Raw genomic sequence first — 18,187 nt, 5'->3', positions numbered from 1 at the left:
TCATTTTTATTGGGTTTGAGCTTCTTTGTATTGCTGTCTTTTGGGCTTCTTTTTTAATAAAATCTTATCACCTTAAAAAAAAAAAAAAAATTAAAAAAAAAGAAAAAAGAAAAAAAAGAAAAAAGAAAAGGGTGTCCGCCCCCTCTGGAATAGAACAAGAAAGGAAACACCACGAGACAATCGGCTTTACACCTTGTTGAGAACATAACATAACAGAACAAGACGAGAATCGGCACTACTAAAACATGCATCTGATTATACAAAATGAAATTTTCCATGATTTGTTTGTGTGACTTGGAAACAAGCAACAAGAAAATTCATATTAACTCACCTAAATTCAACAAAAGATTTGCAACTTAAGAGTGCAATTTAATGTTTCCAATCTTACTCTTAAGATGAGGAATCTTTCGCCTATTTGGGAACAGCATAATGAACATTTACAGTGTCAGAATGATCAATCAATGGTAAACAACATTCATCATGGATTAACTATCTCTTGTGAACATTCATTATGGACATCTTCTAGAAATGACAATTTAGTTTCTGAAATCATTAATGCTAAGACATTACTGGATCATGCCAAGATGCAAATATTTTGCATCATGTGCATCACCGAGTTTTACCGAGAAGTTTCTGAAGCTGCCCATTTCCAACTGCTTCTAGTGTATCTGTGTAATTTGAGAAGAAACCAGTTAGAAAATTCCTGTCATGGGAGAAAATATGAGAAAAAGTAATAAATTGATAAGGTACCTACCGTCTGAGCCACCAATATGCTTTCCGTTCACAAAAACTTGAGGCACAGTCCCTCTGCCCACTAGATCTAGAAGAATGCTCTGAATTTCAGATCCATCATCTGCATCCCATTACCATACATATTCATTAAACTGAGACATATGCATCCCAAACTGTCCCAGTACCATATTTCATTTCCAATTGGGATGAGGTCAGCCAGAGTTAGGAGGTTTGGGCTGAGCCTAGAGGCCATAGGGCAGAGGTTAGGTTTGCAGTTCAATTATAATTGGACAGGGCATGCAATCAAGCCTTAAGGCATGATGGGTTGACCTAATCTTACTTAAAACTATTGGCCTGAATATATGCCCAAACTGAGCCCAGTTCCTCAGCTCAGACTAGGCTAGGATAGGCTAGGCTCAGCTCCTAAACTCATTGGTCAGCATGGACCTGCTTTGGCTTGGCCTGACCCATTTTCAAGCCTAACTATTGGAGAAAGAACCAGCGTCCAAAATATCTTACTTTTGGTAGCACCGAAATATGTCAGAGTGTAAAATGGATATCCAAATGCATGCTCATATGAATGCCATATGATGCTTATTGTTGGTGATATGGAAAAGCAGCCGACAGGATGGAGATCGCATTACCATGTCAGACTAGACTGCTTTGTCCATGCTGGGCTGGAGGACTAAGTATTGGGACCCAATAACTAATTGGCCTGGGCCTGTGTTCATGTCTCCCTCAAGGCCCAATAAATTGGTCAGCCCGACTCATTTAATGCTATTGGGCTGAATGCATGTGTAAATATCACATTTGCAGCGCAATACCTCTATGATTTTCAGTAGATTGGGGCATTCCAATATGTGATTCCCCATTTACGGCAACCCAAAACCAAAGAGAGCAATCGGTTGGGTTGAACAGAACCCGACTGACCCAACCCAAGTTGAGGTCAAGTTGCGTCGGGTTGTCATGGTCCTCAGGTTGGGTTTAGGTTGAGCAAATTCAGGTTGGGAATAATCACATGTATTTGGTTCAGGTTGGTTTGGTTTTGGAGTATGAGAGTAATTCAAGTTGGGTTCGGGTTTGGAACCTTGTGCCCTCTTGAGGTCAGAACAGGCTCAGGTTGACCCTCAACCCGACCTAACCTACCTGAGTTGCAACCCTACAATCTTGCAAATCATGGGACATCTTCTAATCAAGGGGGTGCAGCAGATAACTGGGGTTTGAAAGGCAAAAATACAAAACTTTATCAGATATCATCCATGGTTTTAAAATTCGTGCTTTCCTAATTTTATGAATAGTTTTCTAAATATTATTGCAAGCCCTCATCTACATGGTGACACATTCTCACAACAAGACAGCAATGCCTCTGATACATGGACATGCACACATGATTGCTGGGTGCATTTGTGGTTTTTAGTTACACAAAAGAAGTTAATTTGCGTACCTCGAAGGTCAAGCTCCACGACAAAAGGTTTCTCAGATAGTTCACTGAACACACGTTTAGCACGTAGGGAATACCTAGCAAGACCATAAAATGTTAAACAGTGAATATTCCATGGTTTCACGATATCTTTTTGATACTCTCAAAAAAATGGGGGTGGGGGCGGGGGGTGCAAAAGGAGAGCAATGATTCGGTTAGGATTGCCAAATGAAAAAGAAGTGCCTTGCATGATTAACAGATATGATGCTTAATGCTTGTCACTCAAGTAATTTGCAGTGAACAACATTCCTCAAAGTTGCTGCCTTCCTGACTACTGACTACTGGGAGCTCTCGGAACCCATGAACAACTTCCACCGACTCTATTCACTCATCCACCACACATCCTCACAAGCTCTCTATCCACTGCTAATGCTGAAGGCACACATAATAACCATACAAAACTAGCAAGCTGGGGTAGCCGCCCCAGCCACTCATTAAAAGTGAGTGTTGATAACCATGTTATATGTTACTGTTAAAGGTTCATGTAACTGTACAGGTATGGACGATAGATTAAATGACAAAGGTTTTAATTCAATGTGGGGCCCCTCATGTGAGCAGGAGGAACACCTGTCAGAGATCTGAGTAGATGGCAAACATGTCAGAGATCCAAACCATTCATTTGGTAGGGTAAGTTGAACATGCCATGGACCAAAATAATATTGGCCTGCTGATCAGACAGGTCAGACTTCAATGAGAAAAATAGGCAATTAGAAGTAAAGAAAAAAAAAAAAAAGGGGGTGGGTGGGGGGGTGGGGGGGTGTTGGGTTTGTTTTCAACATGTATGTATGGCTCTCTTGATGAGTGTGCTTTGGTTTCGACATGTATGTATGGCTCTCTTGATGAGTGTGCTATCTTGATTTTTGGTATATAGCATGTTCACAGTCCACGCTACCTGATAAATGGCCTGGATCTCTGACCATGTGTGCTGTCTGTGACTCTGCGTGGATCTCTAACATCTGTTCTGACCCCTCTCCCTCACATGAGAGGCCCCTCATTGAATCAAAATCCATACAGTGATCATGAAATTCAGCGTATGACTTTTCAACCAAACTTCAAAGTGATGGCAGTATGGCACAGCAAGTTCAAGTGATTGGCTTCCACAGCTTGGATAAACAACGCATGCACATATCACCAGAAAAAAAAATAAAAAAAAATCAAATCTCCCAGAAGTCTATCCAAGAGTTCTGACCAGCTATCTCATTTTTACAGCCTTAGGATGCAGGCAGAGTAGGTTGCACAAGCTATAGAGACATGCATGCATGGATCATGGTCATGCTCAAAGTCCACCCTTGGCTCATTTGGCCAGAGTCTCGTAGGAATATGCCTCTTGTTCAAGTGTGGACTTTTGAGTAATCTACTGGAACAAGGTTACTAGGATGAGCTTATCTTCATTCCACCAAGACAATAGCCAACATTTGCTGAGACAAAATGGGATATCATGTGTTACTTCCAATATGCTTTATGAAGCACAGTGCGCACATATTAGGACAATTTGACGCACCAATTGAGGGGATTAGAGCATGTTTCTTAATGACAGATGATGTGATACCTAGCCCTATGTCATCTAGCAACCAGGTGAAAAATCAGGTAAGTAAGATTCTGGACTCTTTTCCATAAGGTCTATTACAATTCATGAGACTGACTGCTGAGACTCAACAAATCAACTCTGCAATTTGAGTAGCATAATCATGTTCTAGCTTCAATAAAATAAAAGAACATGACTGTGTATTAGCTAGGTCAAATTCGTAACCATTTCATTAAACAAATTTTAACCCAGCCTATATGCAGGAAACTAAATCATAATTACTGGAAACTATAGTACAATTATCATGTGCTTTTTTACCATAAAGAGTTGAAATTCGATTTTGGAAAAACATGGGCCTGTTTGGATACGGAGAATCCAAATTGTGGACATGAAAACCCTATATGTAATCCTCAGGAAATGGAAAACTGCAGAATCCAACAGTTATGCCATTGTCTGATTTGGAGTGTTGGTTTCCATGGAAATGTTAAAAGATCAACAGTCAAACAGCAAGTGATTTTATTTTATTTTTGTAACTATGGAAATCATTATCTTAACAGGTTTTTTGGGGATATGGTTTCAATCCTTTTTTTTTTAAGGAAATCCTACAAAAAGAAATAATTGATTTTCCTTTCTTTTTAGGTTTCTCAAACAGAGGAAACCGTTACATCTGGGGAATTCAATTTCTTTTCCAAGGTTTTCCACCAATCCAAAAGGCCATGTTATGACCAATGTTTTAAATATTGACGATATCGGCCGATATATCCCACGATACATCTTGTATTCCACCCATACGATACGAAATGCACAGGCAATGCCGATATATCCCACATGTTCGATCCGGTGAGCATTTTCCATTTCCGATCCCTTTTTTGTTGAAATTATGTTAAATTAGTGTCAAATGGTTACAAATTAATTGGTTCTTCATGTTTTGCATAAAAAGTCATGAAGTTAGAGCTTTGATTTCGATATCCATTGGTTCTTCATGTTCTCCATGTTTTTGTCAAAAATTTGCTTCAACCTGCTGTCAATTGAGACTAGTTTCGAAGTATTTAGGAGTATTTGATGAAATGATCATCACATACACTTTAAGTTCAAAATTTGAGTTAGGTGGTCCAATTTGGGAAAATTGGAGAAATTTTGAAATTTCCCCATTTCTCTCAAATTGCTTGCAATGTTGTACTCCAAACATGAAATCAAGCATTTATGAGGGCTGATCTACTGATTTGTTAAGTCCTTGCTAATTTTTGAAAAATAAAATCATTTTTAATTAAAAATTAATATTAAAAAATATTAAAATTTTTTTTTTTGAAAATTTTCCTTCAATTGTCAATTGAGAATAATTTCGAAGTATTTAGGAGCGTCTGATGAAATGATCATTACATACATTTTAAATGTTATACATTCAATTTGAATATAGTTGCATTAGTTTAGTCAGACAACACATTGCTTAGGACCCTATATAGAGGAAACCTATCATGTGCACTTCTTTTTTGAGATGTTATACTATGATTTAAAGAGTGGATTACGGTCTTTTTAACAACCTTGAAATTTCATTGAAAAATTCAACCATTTTCCCAATGTTTCCCCATGTTTCTCAAAAAGTGCGATAAATCACGCAATACAAACGATATGTCTCATGCGATAACCGATATGTATCTATATCCTAAGGGTGCGATACGTAACGCGATACCGATATTTCGAACACTAGTTATGACTTTATGTAATACACGCATATTGGATGACACATTTTCCAATGTGGGATTCCTGTCCCTTGGCAAACGTTTGACCTTTCACTTTAGATGCAGATTGGTTTTCTTTTTTTCTTTTCTTTTTTTAAAAGAAATTATGGCTCAAAGTAAAGGGAACTTACAGGGAGATGAAGTGGAACAAGAGTAAGAATGGGTAGCAAAAGCAAATTAGTCTAAGAAATTAGGGTTTCAAGTTGGAAAATGTAGGACCCAAGGCACCTATTACTTAACCGTTTGCTCTCACAAAAAGAAATTTCAATTTCATTTCCAAGGTTTTCCAACAATCCAAAAGGCCATGTCTTTGACTTTCTGTAATACATGACACATATTGTCCGCCATGCAGCTCCAATTATTCCATTTTCAAGATAATAAATACCACTCTTCATGTTCTCCACCAATCATCTTTCCTGTCTTTAGATCCTAAAATTTACAATAGGAAGGATGGAATGTAATAGAACAGTTTAAAGATATGGTTAGCTTACTGACTGATGACTCAAAGGAAATTTACAAATATATGACATTAATGTTAATGGAAGAGATGGTATAGTATAAGCAGTACCCAACCCAGATGCACAAATTGAGGTACCATTGACTAATGTTACAGAGGAAATAGGGGTAGACTCATCTAACTGAGACAAGACACGATGCTTACTAGTCACATGGTTTGAAGCTCCAGAATAAATAATCCATGAAACATTTTCAAAGGACGCAAGACATGTCATACATGATTAAGCGAGAGAAGAAGTGGAAGAGGATGGATGGTTGGAACCATCTGTTAGCAATTTTGCATACTCAAGATAGGCTTGACAATCATTATCAGAAGATCGAACTTGATTCACCAAAACTACCTTGCCAGTGAGGTCCCAACATGTATCAACTATGTGGTTAGAAAGCCTATAATGAAAGCACTGATGATTACCACAATCACGACCACGACTGCCACCAAACTCTGCACCACGACGTCCCCAAGTATTCCTACCACTAAAGCGACCTTTTCGAAAATTTCTACCCCCAAATTATCCACCACGACTGCTTCCATCTCCTACCAGAGGAAAAAATAAATGTTAATCAATCATATGAAGATGAACTAGGAGTATTTATGCTAAATGCACACTGAACAAGGGCAAAAGCTTCTGTAGTAGATTGAATTTTACTACCACCGAGAATTTGAGCTCGCACAAGTTTGGACTCGGAACGAATTCCAGAAAAGAATTTAACAACACAAAATTCCTCTAGCTGTCATCTCATGGTCTCATGATCAGTCTATAAGAACCGGTACACATTCAATTCTTCCCACATACCCCACAATGCTAAATAATACTTGCCTTCACTTTTATCCCTTCGTTGAAGCACAACGATGTTTTAAAGCAACTCGTATATACGAGTCAAATTCTTCTCACCTGAATACATCTCTTTCAAATCCCTAGTAGTATTACCTTTAGAAAAATTTACATATACACTAATGTGTGGTTCCATGTTGTTCCATAAACGATCTCTTAATTGAAATATAGTGTTACCCTCACAAATTCATGCCACATTTTGTTAGGGAGCCTATGGTTCTGGGACCGAGATATGGTGCATTTGGCTTGGGCTAACGCCTATTCCTTTGTCAAGAATAGTGTTAATATCACATTGCACCCGAATAAACATCTTCCAACACCCAAATCTAATAAAGAGGGTCAAAAATCACTCAATGTGCTGAAGTTTAAAGAGAAAGACAGCGATTGGAATCATTTATATCTTGGTTGCTAAAGAAGAAGACAAAGCAATCAGATGTTCTGCCTACTATACAAGAGCTCCTTCATGACTATGAAAAATTGGTGCCTAAAGAACTCCTAACTGGACTTCCTCCTATGAGGAACATTCAATGCCACATTGATTTAGTGCCCGATTTGAGTCTACCGAATTTTGAGCACTACCGGATGAGTCCAGCTAAATATGTTGAGCTCCATCAATAGGTTATTGAGTTACTAGGAATGGTTTAATTTGGAAAAGCATGTCACAATGTGTTGTTCCTGCATTATTAATCCCTAAGAAAGATGGATGTTGGAGGATGTGTATGGATAGTCCTGCAATCAACCGGGTTATTATCAAGTATAAGTTTTATATCCCTCACTTGGATGATATGCTAGACATGTTGCATGGAGCAAAGGTCTTTTCAAAGATCAACTTAATGAGCAAATATCATGAGATAAGTATTTGGCCCGAGGATGAGTGGTGTCCCGCATTTAAGACTTGAGATGGGTCGTAGGAGTGACTTGTCATGCCATTCGGCCTTTCAAATACACCGAGCACATCATGGGGCTGATGATAGAGGTATTCCACTCCTTTATGGAAAAGTTCTCAGTTATCTATTTTGATGATATTCTTGTTTTTAGTCCTAATTCATCTGCTCACCTTGATCATTTATGGCAAATATTCAATATACTACCAAGGGAGTCACATTAACTTGAAAAAGTGCTCCTTTCGTGTCAATAGTGCTGTGTTTTTGGGTATATTGTACCTGCAGAAGGAATCAAGGTTGACTAGGAGAAAATCAAGGCCATTGCGGAGTGGCCCACCCAATGCTTTCAGAGGGTTCGTTCTTTCCACGGCTTAGCGACATTTCACCAGAGATTTAAGCAAATATCATGAGATAAGTATTTGGCCCGAGGACGAGTGGTGTCCCACATTTAAGACTTGAGATGGGTTGTAGGAGTGACTCGTAATGCCATTCGGCCTTTCAAATACATTGAACACATCACGGGGCTTATGACAGAGGCATTCCACTCCTTTATGGAAAAGTTCGTAGTTATCTATTTTGATGATATTCTTGTTTTTAGTCCTAATTCATCTGCTCACCTTGATCATTTATGGCAAATATTCAATATACTACCAAGGGAGTCATGTTAACTTGAAAAAGTGCTCCTTTCGTGTCGATAGTGCTGTGTTTTTGGGTATATTGTACCTGTAGAAGGAATCAAGGTTGACTAGGAGAAAATCAAGGCCATTGTAGAGTGGCCCACCCAATGCTTTCAGAGGGTTCGTTCTTTCCACGGCTTAGCGACATTTCACCAGAGATTTACCCTGAATTTTAGTACCATCAACACTTATTACCGATTGCATATGGGGAGGCAAGTTCAAATGGACTAAAGCGGCAGATCGAAGCTTCAGTGCCAAAAAAAAAAAAAAAAGACGACAGAGGCTCCATTTCTTGCACTTATGGACTTCAATTAAGTCTTTGAAGTGGAAAGCAATACTTCAAATGTTAGCATTAACGAGGTGTCCAGTCAAGAAGAAAAGCCGGTTGTTTTCTTTAGCTCAAAGCTTAATGTTGCATGGAAAAACTACTCCATATATGATCTCGAGTTCTATGCATTAGCCCAAGTGCTACGACGTTGGAGAAATTACCTGATTCATTAGGAATTCATTCTATACTCAAACCATCAAGCTTCGAGATATCTCTACTCCCAAAATAAGTTGCGTGCTTGTCACATGCGTTGGAAAGCTGCCTAAAAAAATATAATTTCCTTTTGTTTCACAAAGATGGAAGTTAAAACGAAGTAGAGGATGCTTTGAGTAGGAGGGTAGTTCTAATAGGAACTCTCGCTGTGAAGGTCGTCGGATTCAAGGCATTAAAAGAACAATACAAGGAGGATCCCATTTTTGGCCAAAGTACTTGACAAGTGTGTGGATGGCCAAGATCCCTAAGTGTGAATTCATCTCACACAATAGATATCTATTCAAGGGTTCTCGCATATGCATTCTCAAAGGATTGTTGCGAGAGAAGATCATATCCGAGCTACACGATATAGGACTGGGGGGAGACTTTGGAAGAGATTAAACATTGGCTATGGTGGAGGAAAAATACTATATACACCGTGACATTGAATGGTTCGTAACACGATGTCGCCAATGCCAAGTTTCTAAAGGTTAAGGATAGAATACTGGCTTTTATACACAACTTCCTATTCCAGTCACACAATGGGTAGATATTTCTATGGACTTTATTCTGGGCATTCCTAAGACTCAAAGGGGAGCATATTCGACTTTCGTTGTGGTGGACCATTTTTCAAAGATGGCCCACTTCATTCAATTGCAAAAGGATGATGGATACTACACATATCACCAACATATTTTTCACAAAATTGTACAACTTCACAATGTACAAAAACATTAACTTCGGACTATGATTGGAACTTTGGTGAGCCACTTTTGATGCTTTTATAGAAGCAGTTGAGGAATAAGCTTCAATTCTCTAGTGGATATCATCCTCAAACAAATGATCAAACCAAGGTTAGTCAACATAAGTCTCAGTAACCTCTTGAGGAGTATCATAGGCGATTACATATCTCAATGGGATTTGGCTCTACCTCAAGCCAAGATTGCCTACAACAGCTCAGTAAATCATACTATAAAATACCGAAAATGGGAGAAGTCCACATCATGTACTTGACTTGGAACCATTACCGGTACAAAGATCAAGTGAGTGAAAATTCCGACAATTTCGCTAAGCACATCTAAGAATTGCAAGCTCAAATGAAGGAGATTGAAGAAAGAAACATCAAGTACTAAGAAGCTGTGAATGAATATTGGCAAGGAAAGATATATAACGAAGGTGACTTAGTTCTGGTTTATCTTTACTCAAAAAGGTTTCCAAGGGAAACTTACAACAAACTCGAGTCTAAAAAGATTGGTCCATGCTGAGTCAAGAGGAAGTTCGATGACAATGCTTATGAAATTGAATTGCCTGATGACTTGGATATCTTGTTGACTTTTAATACAGAAAATTTGTTCGAGTACCATGGTAAGGAGTCTGACATGCGAGATGAAGCCATTATTGATATGGATAAATAACTCCCAAAGAAAAAGAAGGAAGAAATTGAACAAGTCTTGCGAATAAAGGCTACTAACACTTGGCGGGGCTAATACGAGCAATACTTAGCAAAATGGAAGAACAAGACCTATTTTGAATGCACATGGATCATGGGTGACGAACTGAAATGATTACACCCGAACCTCTACTGTTTCTATAAAGCGTCCAACTCATCGGAGTCAAGTTCTTTCCAACCCAAGGGAATGATGCAGGTCGTGGGCCCACCTAGACCCAACAATGTCATAGGTCCATGGCCCACCGTAGGGCCCAACATCTGTTGATTTTTTTGAACTGTTTATTTATAGATTTGGGGACCTAAATCAAAGATTGCAATTTACTATTTTTGGAAGATATGGGCATGTGAACACTGGGATCGCGCACATGGGGCCTTTTTCAGGCTTCTCGTGCACTCTTTGCGGTTTTTGTAAAGGGGTTATGGTTTAACTCTAGAATATGATATGTTTGAGTTAGAGTCACCACTAGCCAGTTATCTCAAAATTCTGCAGTCGGCCAGTCCCTGCGGTCTGCAAAATCTTTAGAAATCAAAGAAACCAAGGATTCCCCGCTTATAATGACTCTTGATCTGTAACCTGACATTCTGAGCAAGGGATCTCGATGACAGAGAAGGTGTCAGGAACATTCTCCACCCGCACATAACTACGGTCTCTACTTTGTGAGATTAATGGGATTTTAGTAGATTAAGTAGGTCTAACATTGTTTTTCATACAATGTTGAAAGGGAAAAGGGATTATTGCTAACAATCACAGACAAGCACCCTATAACTGCTAGGGCCCGACTTAAAGATGGAAGTTGAGGAACATAACGGTGATCCCACAGCAACTGGTATCCACGGACTAAAAGGAAAGGAAAAAAGTTGACTAGTTAATCTCAAGTTTCTGATGTGGCAAGATCCGAGAGCTCGGCAAGCCTTAGAGCATATGCTCGAGAATGTCAAGAGAAGCAAGGGGGTTGGGAAGGATGCAATGATGCGAATGTAGGATACAAAGTGAATGATGAGCACGAGCTCGACTCATGACTTGTAGGTGTGAGTCAAAAGGTGAAGAATCCTAATACTCTCAACAAAAAGAGATGATTGGATTTCTTGACCCCTATTCTACTATTTTGTTTGAAATGAGTGAGGCTACGGGTTGGCTGGTTCCTGGATGAAGAAAGAGATGCTTTAGAGTCTAGGGTGAACAAATTGTTGCAAGGATTGAGAAAGAGGCTTGATTTATAAGATGGAGGCTAAGGTAATGGTCCTATGGCTAGCAGGGAGGCTTAGGCATGTGAAGCTTTGGGTGTAGGGTGGTGGAGGAAGGTGGATGGGATGGCTAAGGGGCTAAGGACGGGAGGCTTGGGATGGGGCTAGGCTAGCAAAGGGCTTGACTAATCTCTCTCTCTCTCTCTCTCTCTCTCAAGGGGTGTGGGTGGCTTATGGGAAATGAAGGGGGGGACCTCCCTTTTATAAGTGAAGGGAGTAACAAAAGGAAGGTATGTGGTGGTTTGAGGGGCAAAATATGAAGTGGCGGGTTGGGATTGGTGGAGAGAAGGGGAGTGCCACGTGACATTGTCTCATTGGCTTGTAGGGTGGTAAAAATGGTAATATGAGAGGAGATGGGGGTACTTTGGGGATTCCAAATATCTGACACCCAACTCGAGAGAAAAACACCTCTCCTCTAGCAAATCTCACCTCGAGTTAGGAGCCGAAACACATGGCAGGCGGCATATGATGTGTCACTCAAGTGGCACCTGCTGCGTATCTTGGCCCCAAATTGTTGTGCGTGCTCCGGTGGGCTTTGTGAAAGCCTTCGGTCTTCTGGGTTTTGAGCTAGCCAAGGATTTTGCAGGGTGTGGGCTTAGATTTGGGCTTAAGTTCATGTTTGAATTTGATTTGAATTTGCTTTGCATTTGGCTCAAATTTAGCTTGGATTTGGCTTTTATTTTGGACTTGTCTTTAGCATGTGTTTTGGCTTAGGCTTAGGATTTGCCTTGGGATTAGGTTAGGCTAGGGTTTTGGGTTAGCATTAGAATTGGATTAGGCTCGGGTTTACGGGGATAAGGGAGTCGAGACCATTCACATTTAAGCATTGTGATGACCAAGCTGCTAGCCTTGGGTAGGGTGTCTACAAGGGACTAATTTAAATATGTGATTAGAGATATGGAGGGAATGTTATTGATGATATAAGACTGCTTTAGAGATGTAATTAGGATTATTTTCTATATTTATTTTTGTTATTATTAGGTTTTTACCATCTTAAGTAGATTAGATTGATTTGAAATCAATCTCTTAGTTGACAGGATTCTCATTAGAGATCCACCTAAAGTCTATACAAAAAAAAAAAAGAAAAAAAAAGAAAAAAAGAGGAATATGGTATAGGAAGTTGGGATTCCAACATATTCTAAGTGTGAGTTTTGCTTAAGTATCGTAAGAGAAGAAGTTTGATATCAATAAAGTTCTCACCCTCTCTACTCAAATATTCTTATGAATATACTCTTGTCCATTTCTTTGCGATTTGAGAGTCAAGATTTCATTGACTTGAGAACTGGGAAGCACCATAGTTTCTCTAACATCTAAACATCCTACTTTGGTGAATATTCGTACCACTTCCTATCTTCTTGAAATTGTCTTCTATTTTGAAGGAATTGCATTCATAACTATTGGTACCAAGAATCTACAAAAAGTGCACATTCTTCTAAATGTCCTTTGATAATGAAGGGTGCAAAGGAGAGAGAGGGAGAGACTTTGTGTGCTTGAGTTCTACTACAACTAGAGTTGCTCGTGTGAGTTAAGGGTTTTCTTCATGGCGGGCATTCCATTTGCATGCACATGTGCGAGATCCAGCTCGCTTATCACAATGAATGCGCTCTGGTGGAAAAGTCCTACCAGCCTAACTTTGGACCACGACATGTTTGTGGCTCTCCCCACCCAATGCATCGCTTGGATCTCAAACATGTGTGAAGGTCACGGAAGTTGGTGAATGTATATTAGAGTTGTGCCGTTTGGCAATGGATCGCCGGTAGAAGGATTTCTCAACCAAATGGGCAATCTTTCAATATTCTTCTCTCTTGTGTTTTCTGTGTATTTCCTTGAATCCTTTCATAGCAATCTCTTTTATAGGGTTTCGGATTGTAGCCATTTTGGGATCTTCCATTACTATCGGAAAAACAGTTTTTATGCACTCATTACATCCGTTACAACAAAAGGAGAGGGGAGTTACAACCATTACAGAATGAGGCAAGCAATGGCCATATGTTCCAACATCTGCCACTTGGCCATTATGGCCAACATGTTTACACATACACATATATTTCTCCCACTAATCAGTGGTTCAACTCGTCGGTTATTTTACCCAAACGACATAAGATATTTGTGATGTACTAAAAAAATCTCAATAGCCCTTTTCCTTTTACCCTACGGTATGAGGATCTTTTTTACTCATCCATGGTTTTTACTGCTTGATTTACCCTATAGTACGAGGATCTTTTTCTACATCATCTGTGATTTTAATGTTTTAGCGTATCATCACTCATATCAATGATTGATTAATTCTTTTTCATCCTACAACGTGAGATTAGTTTGCCCATCACCCAATGGTTATTGTCTGACCCTTGAGATACTTTTCATTTTATCAAATATACTCCTATTGTTCTAAGCATACATGTATGGTCAAGATTGCTAGCCATATTTAGCATTTACCATAGCTTATATAATAAGAGAATTAATAGTCACCAAGATTATATCAACTACACGAAATCACCATATCACAACAACATTATATCATCAACAAGGACTTGTCTTTATGGACCACAAAATAATTTATAGGAAGGTTATTTTGCAGCAACACATAAAAGATCAGAGATGCCACTTGCACAATATAACGTACATCCATACATAATAAGCTATCTACTACCGTAGAAGAATTTTGTTTAAAAAATAAAATTAAATTAAAGGCAACCATCTATGTTCCACACGCACACTTTTCCATGCACTCACATTTACATATGCATGGCCTACATTTTTTTTTAACTAGGTCTCTTTGTTATGATCCATCTCTGCCTACACATCATTAAAATAATCATCTATTACTTTTAATGATCCATCATGCACATCTCATGATTTAATCATTCATGATTATCAATCCAAATGCCTACGACTCTAATCTTTTGATCCATTGGCCAATAATCTTTATATAGTAATTAGATTGACTAATTAAAGAGGACGAGTTGGAAAGAACCGGCCCAATTTTTGTTGAATATCCTCTAACTTCGTACTTAAGAAGGATGCAGCAATCCACTCCCGTAATAGGCTTCAGATGGGCCTGGACTTTACGAACGGAGACTCGAATGTCAAATTGATGAAGGATTGGACCTTTTTACCACAATGACCCTGACTTTATGGGCCCAATCAAGATGAACTAGGCTTTGCGAGTCTGCTCCTACTCACCATGATCGAGGGACAAGTCGTGATTAACAGCCAAGTTTTGCTTCATAATAGGTTCAAAAATAACTGGCAGCGTACTTATTTGCAATAAGCTGTCTTTGCTGGTAAATAGTCCTGATTCGAGCCTTCCTTGTGCTCATTTTCCTCTTCTTCTTCTTTTTAATAAAAAGGGGAAGCCAAGACTCATAATATTTTAATCTACTAAATATATCAGGCTTTTATGGCTAAGTTGTTTAGAGCACATGTTTCCTAACCAGGAGGTCTTAAGTTCAATTGCACTTGCTGGAGTTTTTTGCGTTCTAATATTAAAAACTAGCGGTGGACTTAACTTCAATACACACACAAAGCACCAAACGGAAAGAAAAGAAAGTGTTGAACCAAAAAAAATTAAAAATTAAAAAATTAAAAACTCACGGCTGTAAAATCAAGGAGAGGGGAATTCGGCCTTGGTCCCTCCATATATGTTGGAGGATTTTTATCTTTTTGAAGAAAAATAATGGAGAGAGGGGATTTAGCCCCTTGCTTTGTCGAATGAAAATGGAAAGAGGGGCATGCACCCCTTTCCATACGAACAAATATGGAAAGTCAGGTTACTTCGGCGGTGATTTTGGTCGAGAAACCCGATTCTTGTATTGGATGATGATTTGGGCAAGAAAAGTGTTGGGTATGTTGAATCCGGTGGTAATGGAATCGTTAATGTCAGCCAAGATTTGGGGTGAAATTTTCCTTTTTTTTCTTCCTTTTTTTTGTTGGATTTGGGCGAGAAATTCAGCCATCCATTCCTTGGTGATTTGGGCGAGAACAATAGAAATGGGACCAACGACTGGTTGTGCGAGAGCAGAGCAGTGAGGGTTGGACTTCAGGCAACAACAATGTCGGCCATATTTGATCGCAAGGGTGGTGACAAATTCGCCCCAATTTGATTCGCAATTGAGTGGCGTCAGTTTTGGCCCCAACCCCATTTCTATGGTGATGAGTGGCATCTCTTGGCTCCAATGTTCTCATGATGTTGTGGGCATGTGATTGAATAGTAGTGGAGCGCATTTCATGTGCTCAACGAATCGCCATAGAGATGCAAGAGAGGGTGACGCTATGTCAACTGCCTCAAGCTCTGATACTATTGAAGGTCACGGAAGTTGGTAATTGGAGATTAGAGTTGCGCCGATGGATCGCTGGTAGAAGGCTTCCTCAACCAAACGGGTAATCTTTCAATCTTCTTCTCTCTTGTGTTTTCTCTGTGTATTTCTTCAAATCCTTTTGTTATGGGAAGATCAAAGACGTCTCAACTCCGAGGTCCGAGGCTATTCAGAGCCGATTCGAGGCGCAAGACTAAGCTCAGAGTTATAAGAATAGTCGAGGGAAGGACTTCCAATTCAACATCAGTTACGCCTTCGCTCCGAGGCCCTAGGCGGAATGATCTGGGGCCGAGGCTGTCGGCTCGGGATTCAAAACAAAATCCTGGAATGATCCGGAGCCGAAGTTGTCGGCTCGGAACGATTTGCTCGGAACTCAAATCGGAATCCATTAACGAGGGGAACCATGAGGTGTCCCATTACCACACGATTGGCGACGGTTACTCAACCACCCACGTCCACACAACCACACAACGACTGGGTAGCCAAATCGCCCGTAGGATGTGACAAATGCCCCAAGATACGCCGAGCTATGCGGGCATGCCCATCTTAGGCGAGGGGGTATATATAGCATCTTGTGGGGAGGAAATAGGTACGCAAGATCTCGCACTCTTCCTCTACAACTCAACTTAGACCTAGATTCCCTTGATCTAACTTAGGCATCGGAGGGTCCCCTGTTTAAGCCAGGGTCTCCTTTCCGTTGTTGTGCAGGTTCGGGACTCAGAAGCGGCTCGGAGTTCGTAGGTCCGAGTGGAGGATAGTCCAGATTTTGTCTAAAACACCTTTCATAGGGTTTCAGATTGTAGCCATCTTGGTATCTTCCATTACTACCGGAGAAACCCTTTCTACGCATTCATCAAATCCATTACAACAAAGGAGAGGGGAGTTACTGCTGTTATAGAATGACGCCATCAATGGCCATATGTTCCAACAGTGTGCAGCAGAGAAACCCCTGAAGCTCATGCATACTCCTACAATGTGTTTCGGGCGTTTGGTGGTGAAGATGTGATTCAAGAAAAACCACAGGCAAACAAAGACAAGAACAGATCTTTTTGTTTACTGAAATCATTGGTTTTCCTTTCTTTCTTTTTCATTACCAGTGGTTGCATTCAATGACCTATTGGAATTGTACGTTGTCAGAAATTTCTTGCTCATTGAGCCCTAATTCTTGTTGTCTTTCTCAATTAATTAATCCATTACATTAACATAAAAAAGACCTTTTTCCTTGCCACAAAATCAACAACCTGAGTGATTTAGGTATGTCGAAATACAGATTTGGGCAGAAATCAACCCCAGCTGCCCGAAATCAATAACCTGAATGATTTAGTTCTGTCGAAATATACAAATTTCCCTAGCATTCAAATTCAGTCTAGAAAGAATTCATATCTCAGCCATTACACATAAAATCAATACAATCACAGCTATCATCAGAATGCAAAGCTGAAAAAGAAATAAAGGAAATTTAAAAGAAGAGAGAGAGAGAGAGAGAGAGAGAGAGAGAGAGAGAGAGAGAGAGAGACGCACGGGCAGTAGGATTTGGAGAAGATGGCGATCTTGTTGGAGTAAATGACGTTTTGTACCAAAGCGGACACCGAGTTGACGGCAGAAACAGAGTCTACACTTGATACCGCTACAATCGCCACAACTAACACAACAATCATTCCCTTGCACGAGTACATCTCTCTCTCCAACAATAACCAAATGGAACGGATGTTCTACTCTCTCTCTCTGTCTTCCGCACCCGCCAAGGAGTCGAAATGTATAAAGGCCGTCGGCAAGATCCTCGGACGCGGATTGCCCCCGAAGCCTTTCCCACCTACTTCCTGCGAGAGAAAGCTACATGGAGTCCACTATAATGTCTGTGAGAAATCCACCCCGTCCATCCGTTTTTCCGGATCATTTTGCGACACAAACACAGAAGTGATAGAAACAGTCGCGATTGAATACTCACCGTTGAAATATTCCTCGGGTCACATAAGTTTTGGATGAGGCTAATATTTAGGTGTTTACAATTTCATTCCGGTAGGAATCACCCTATGAATGGTATGTATGGCATATAAGCATCACAGCCGACAGCAGAGAGGTTTCAACGGTGGAAATTTCTTACCTACTGTTTCCTGTGGTGCGGCCCAATTGATTGTTATATCTGCTTCATTCATTGGTTTATATCATAACATGATCTGACAAAAGGGATAAACGGAGTGGATTTCTCACAAACATTATGATGAACCTATCTTGCTTCCCGTCCTAGCAAGCTGTGCCCTGGGCTTTCA

General features: G+C 39.9%; 1 protein-coding gene across 2 annotated transcripts; it reads right to left on the bottom strand.

Annotated features, from left to right (window-relative positions):
- Positions 1-231: 231 nt before the first annotated feature.
- On the bottom strand, positions 232-17,945 carry LOC131232878 (monothiol glutaredoxin-S6). Of its 2 annotated transcripts, XM_058229392.1 has the most exons (5): positions 17,866-17,884; positions 17,439-17,737; positions 2,177-2,250; positions 755-853; positions 232-668 (listed from the first exon to the last, which is right to left on the bottom strand). In XM_058229392.1, the coding sequence occupies exons 2-5, from the start codon at positions 17,591-17,593 to the stop codon at positions 610-612; spliced, it is 387 nt and encodes a 128-aa protein (XP_058085375.1). In that variant the 5' UTR covers positions 17,594-17,737; positions 17,866-17,884; the 3' UTR covers positions 232-609. The 2 variants fall into 2 exon arrangements, with proteins under 2 accessions (XP_058085375.1, XP_058085374.1); XM_058229391.1 differs by having other exon boundaries at positions 17,439-17,945.
- Between the last annotated feature and the right edge of the window lie 242 nt (positions 17,946-18,187).

Source organism: Magnolia sinica, chromosome 18 (assembly GCF_029962835.1).
Source record: "Magnolia sinica isolate HGM2019 chromosome 18, MsV1, whole genome shotgun sequence".
Classification (NCBI taxonomy): domain Eukaryota; kingdom Viridiplantae; phylum Streptophyta; class Magnoliopsida; order Magnoliales; family Magnoliaceae; genus Magnolia; species Magnolia sinica.
The sequence above is the reverse complement of the archived record's forward strand: the minus strand, read 5'-3'. Positions and strand labels throughout refer to the sequence as shown.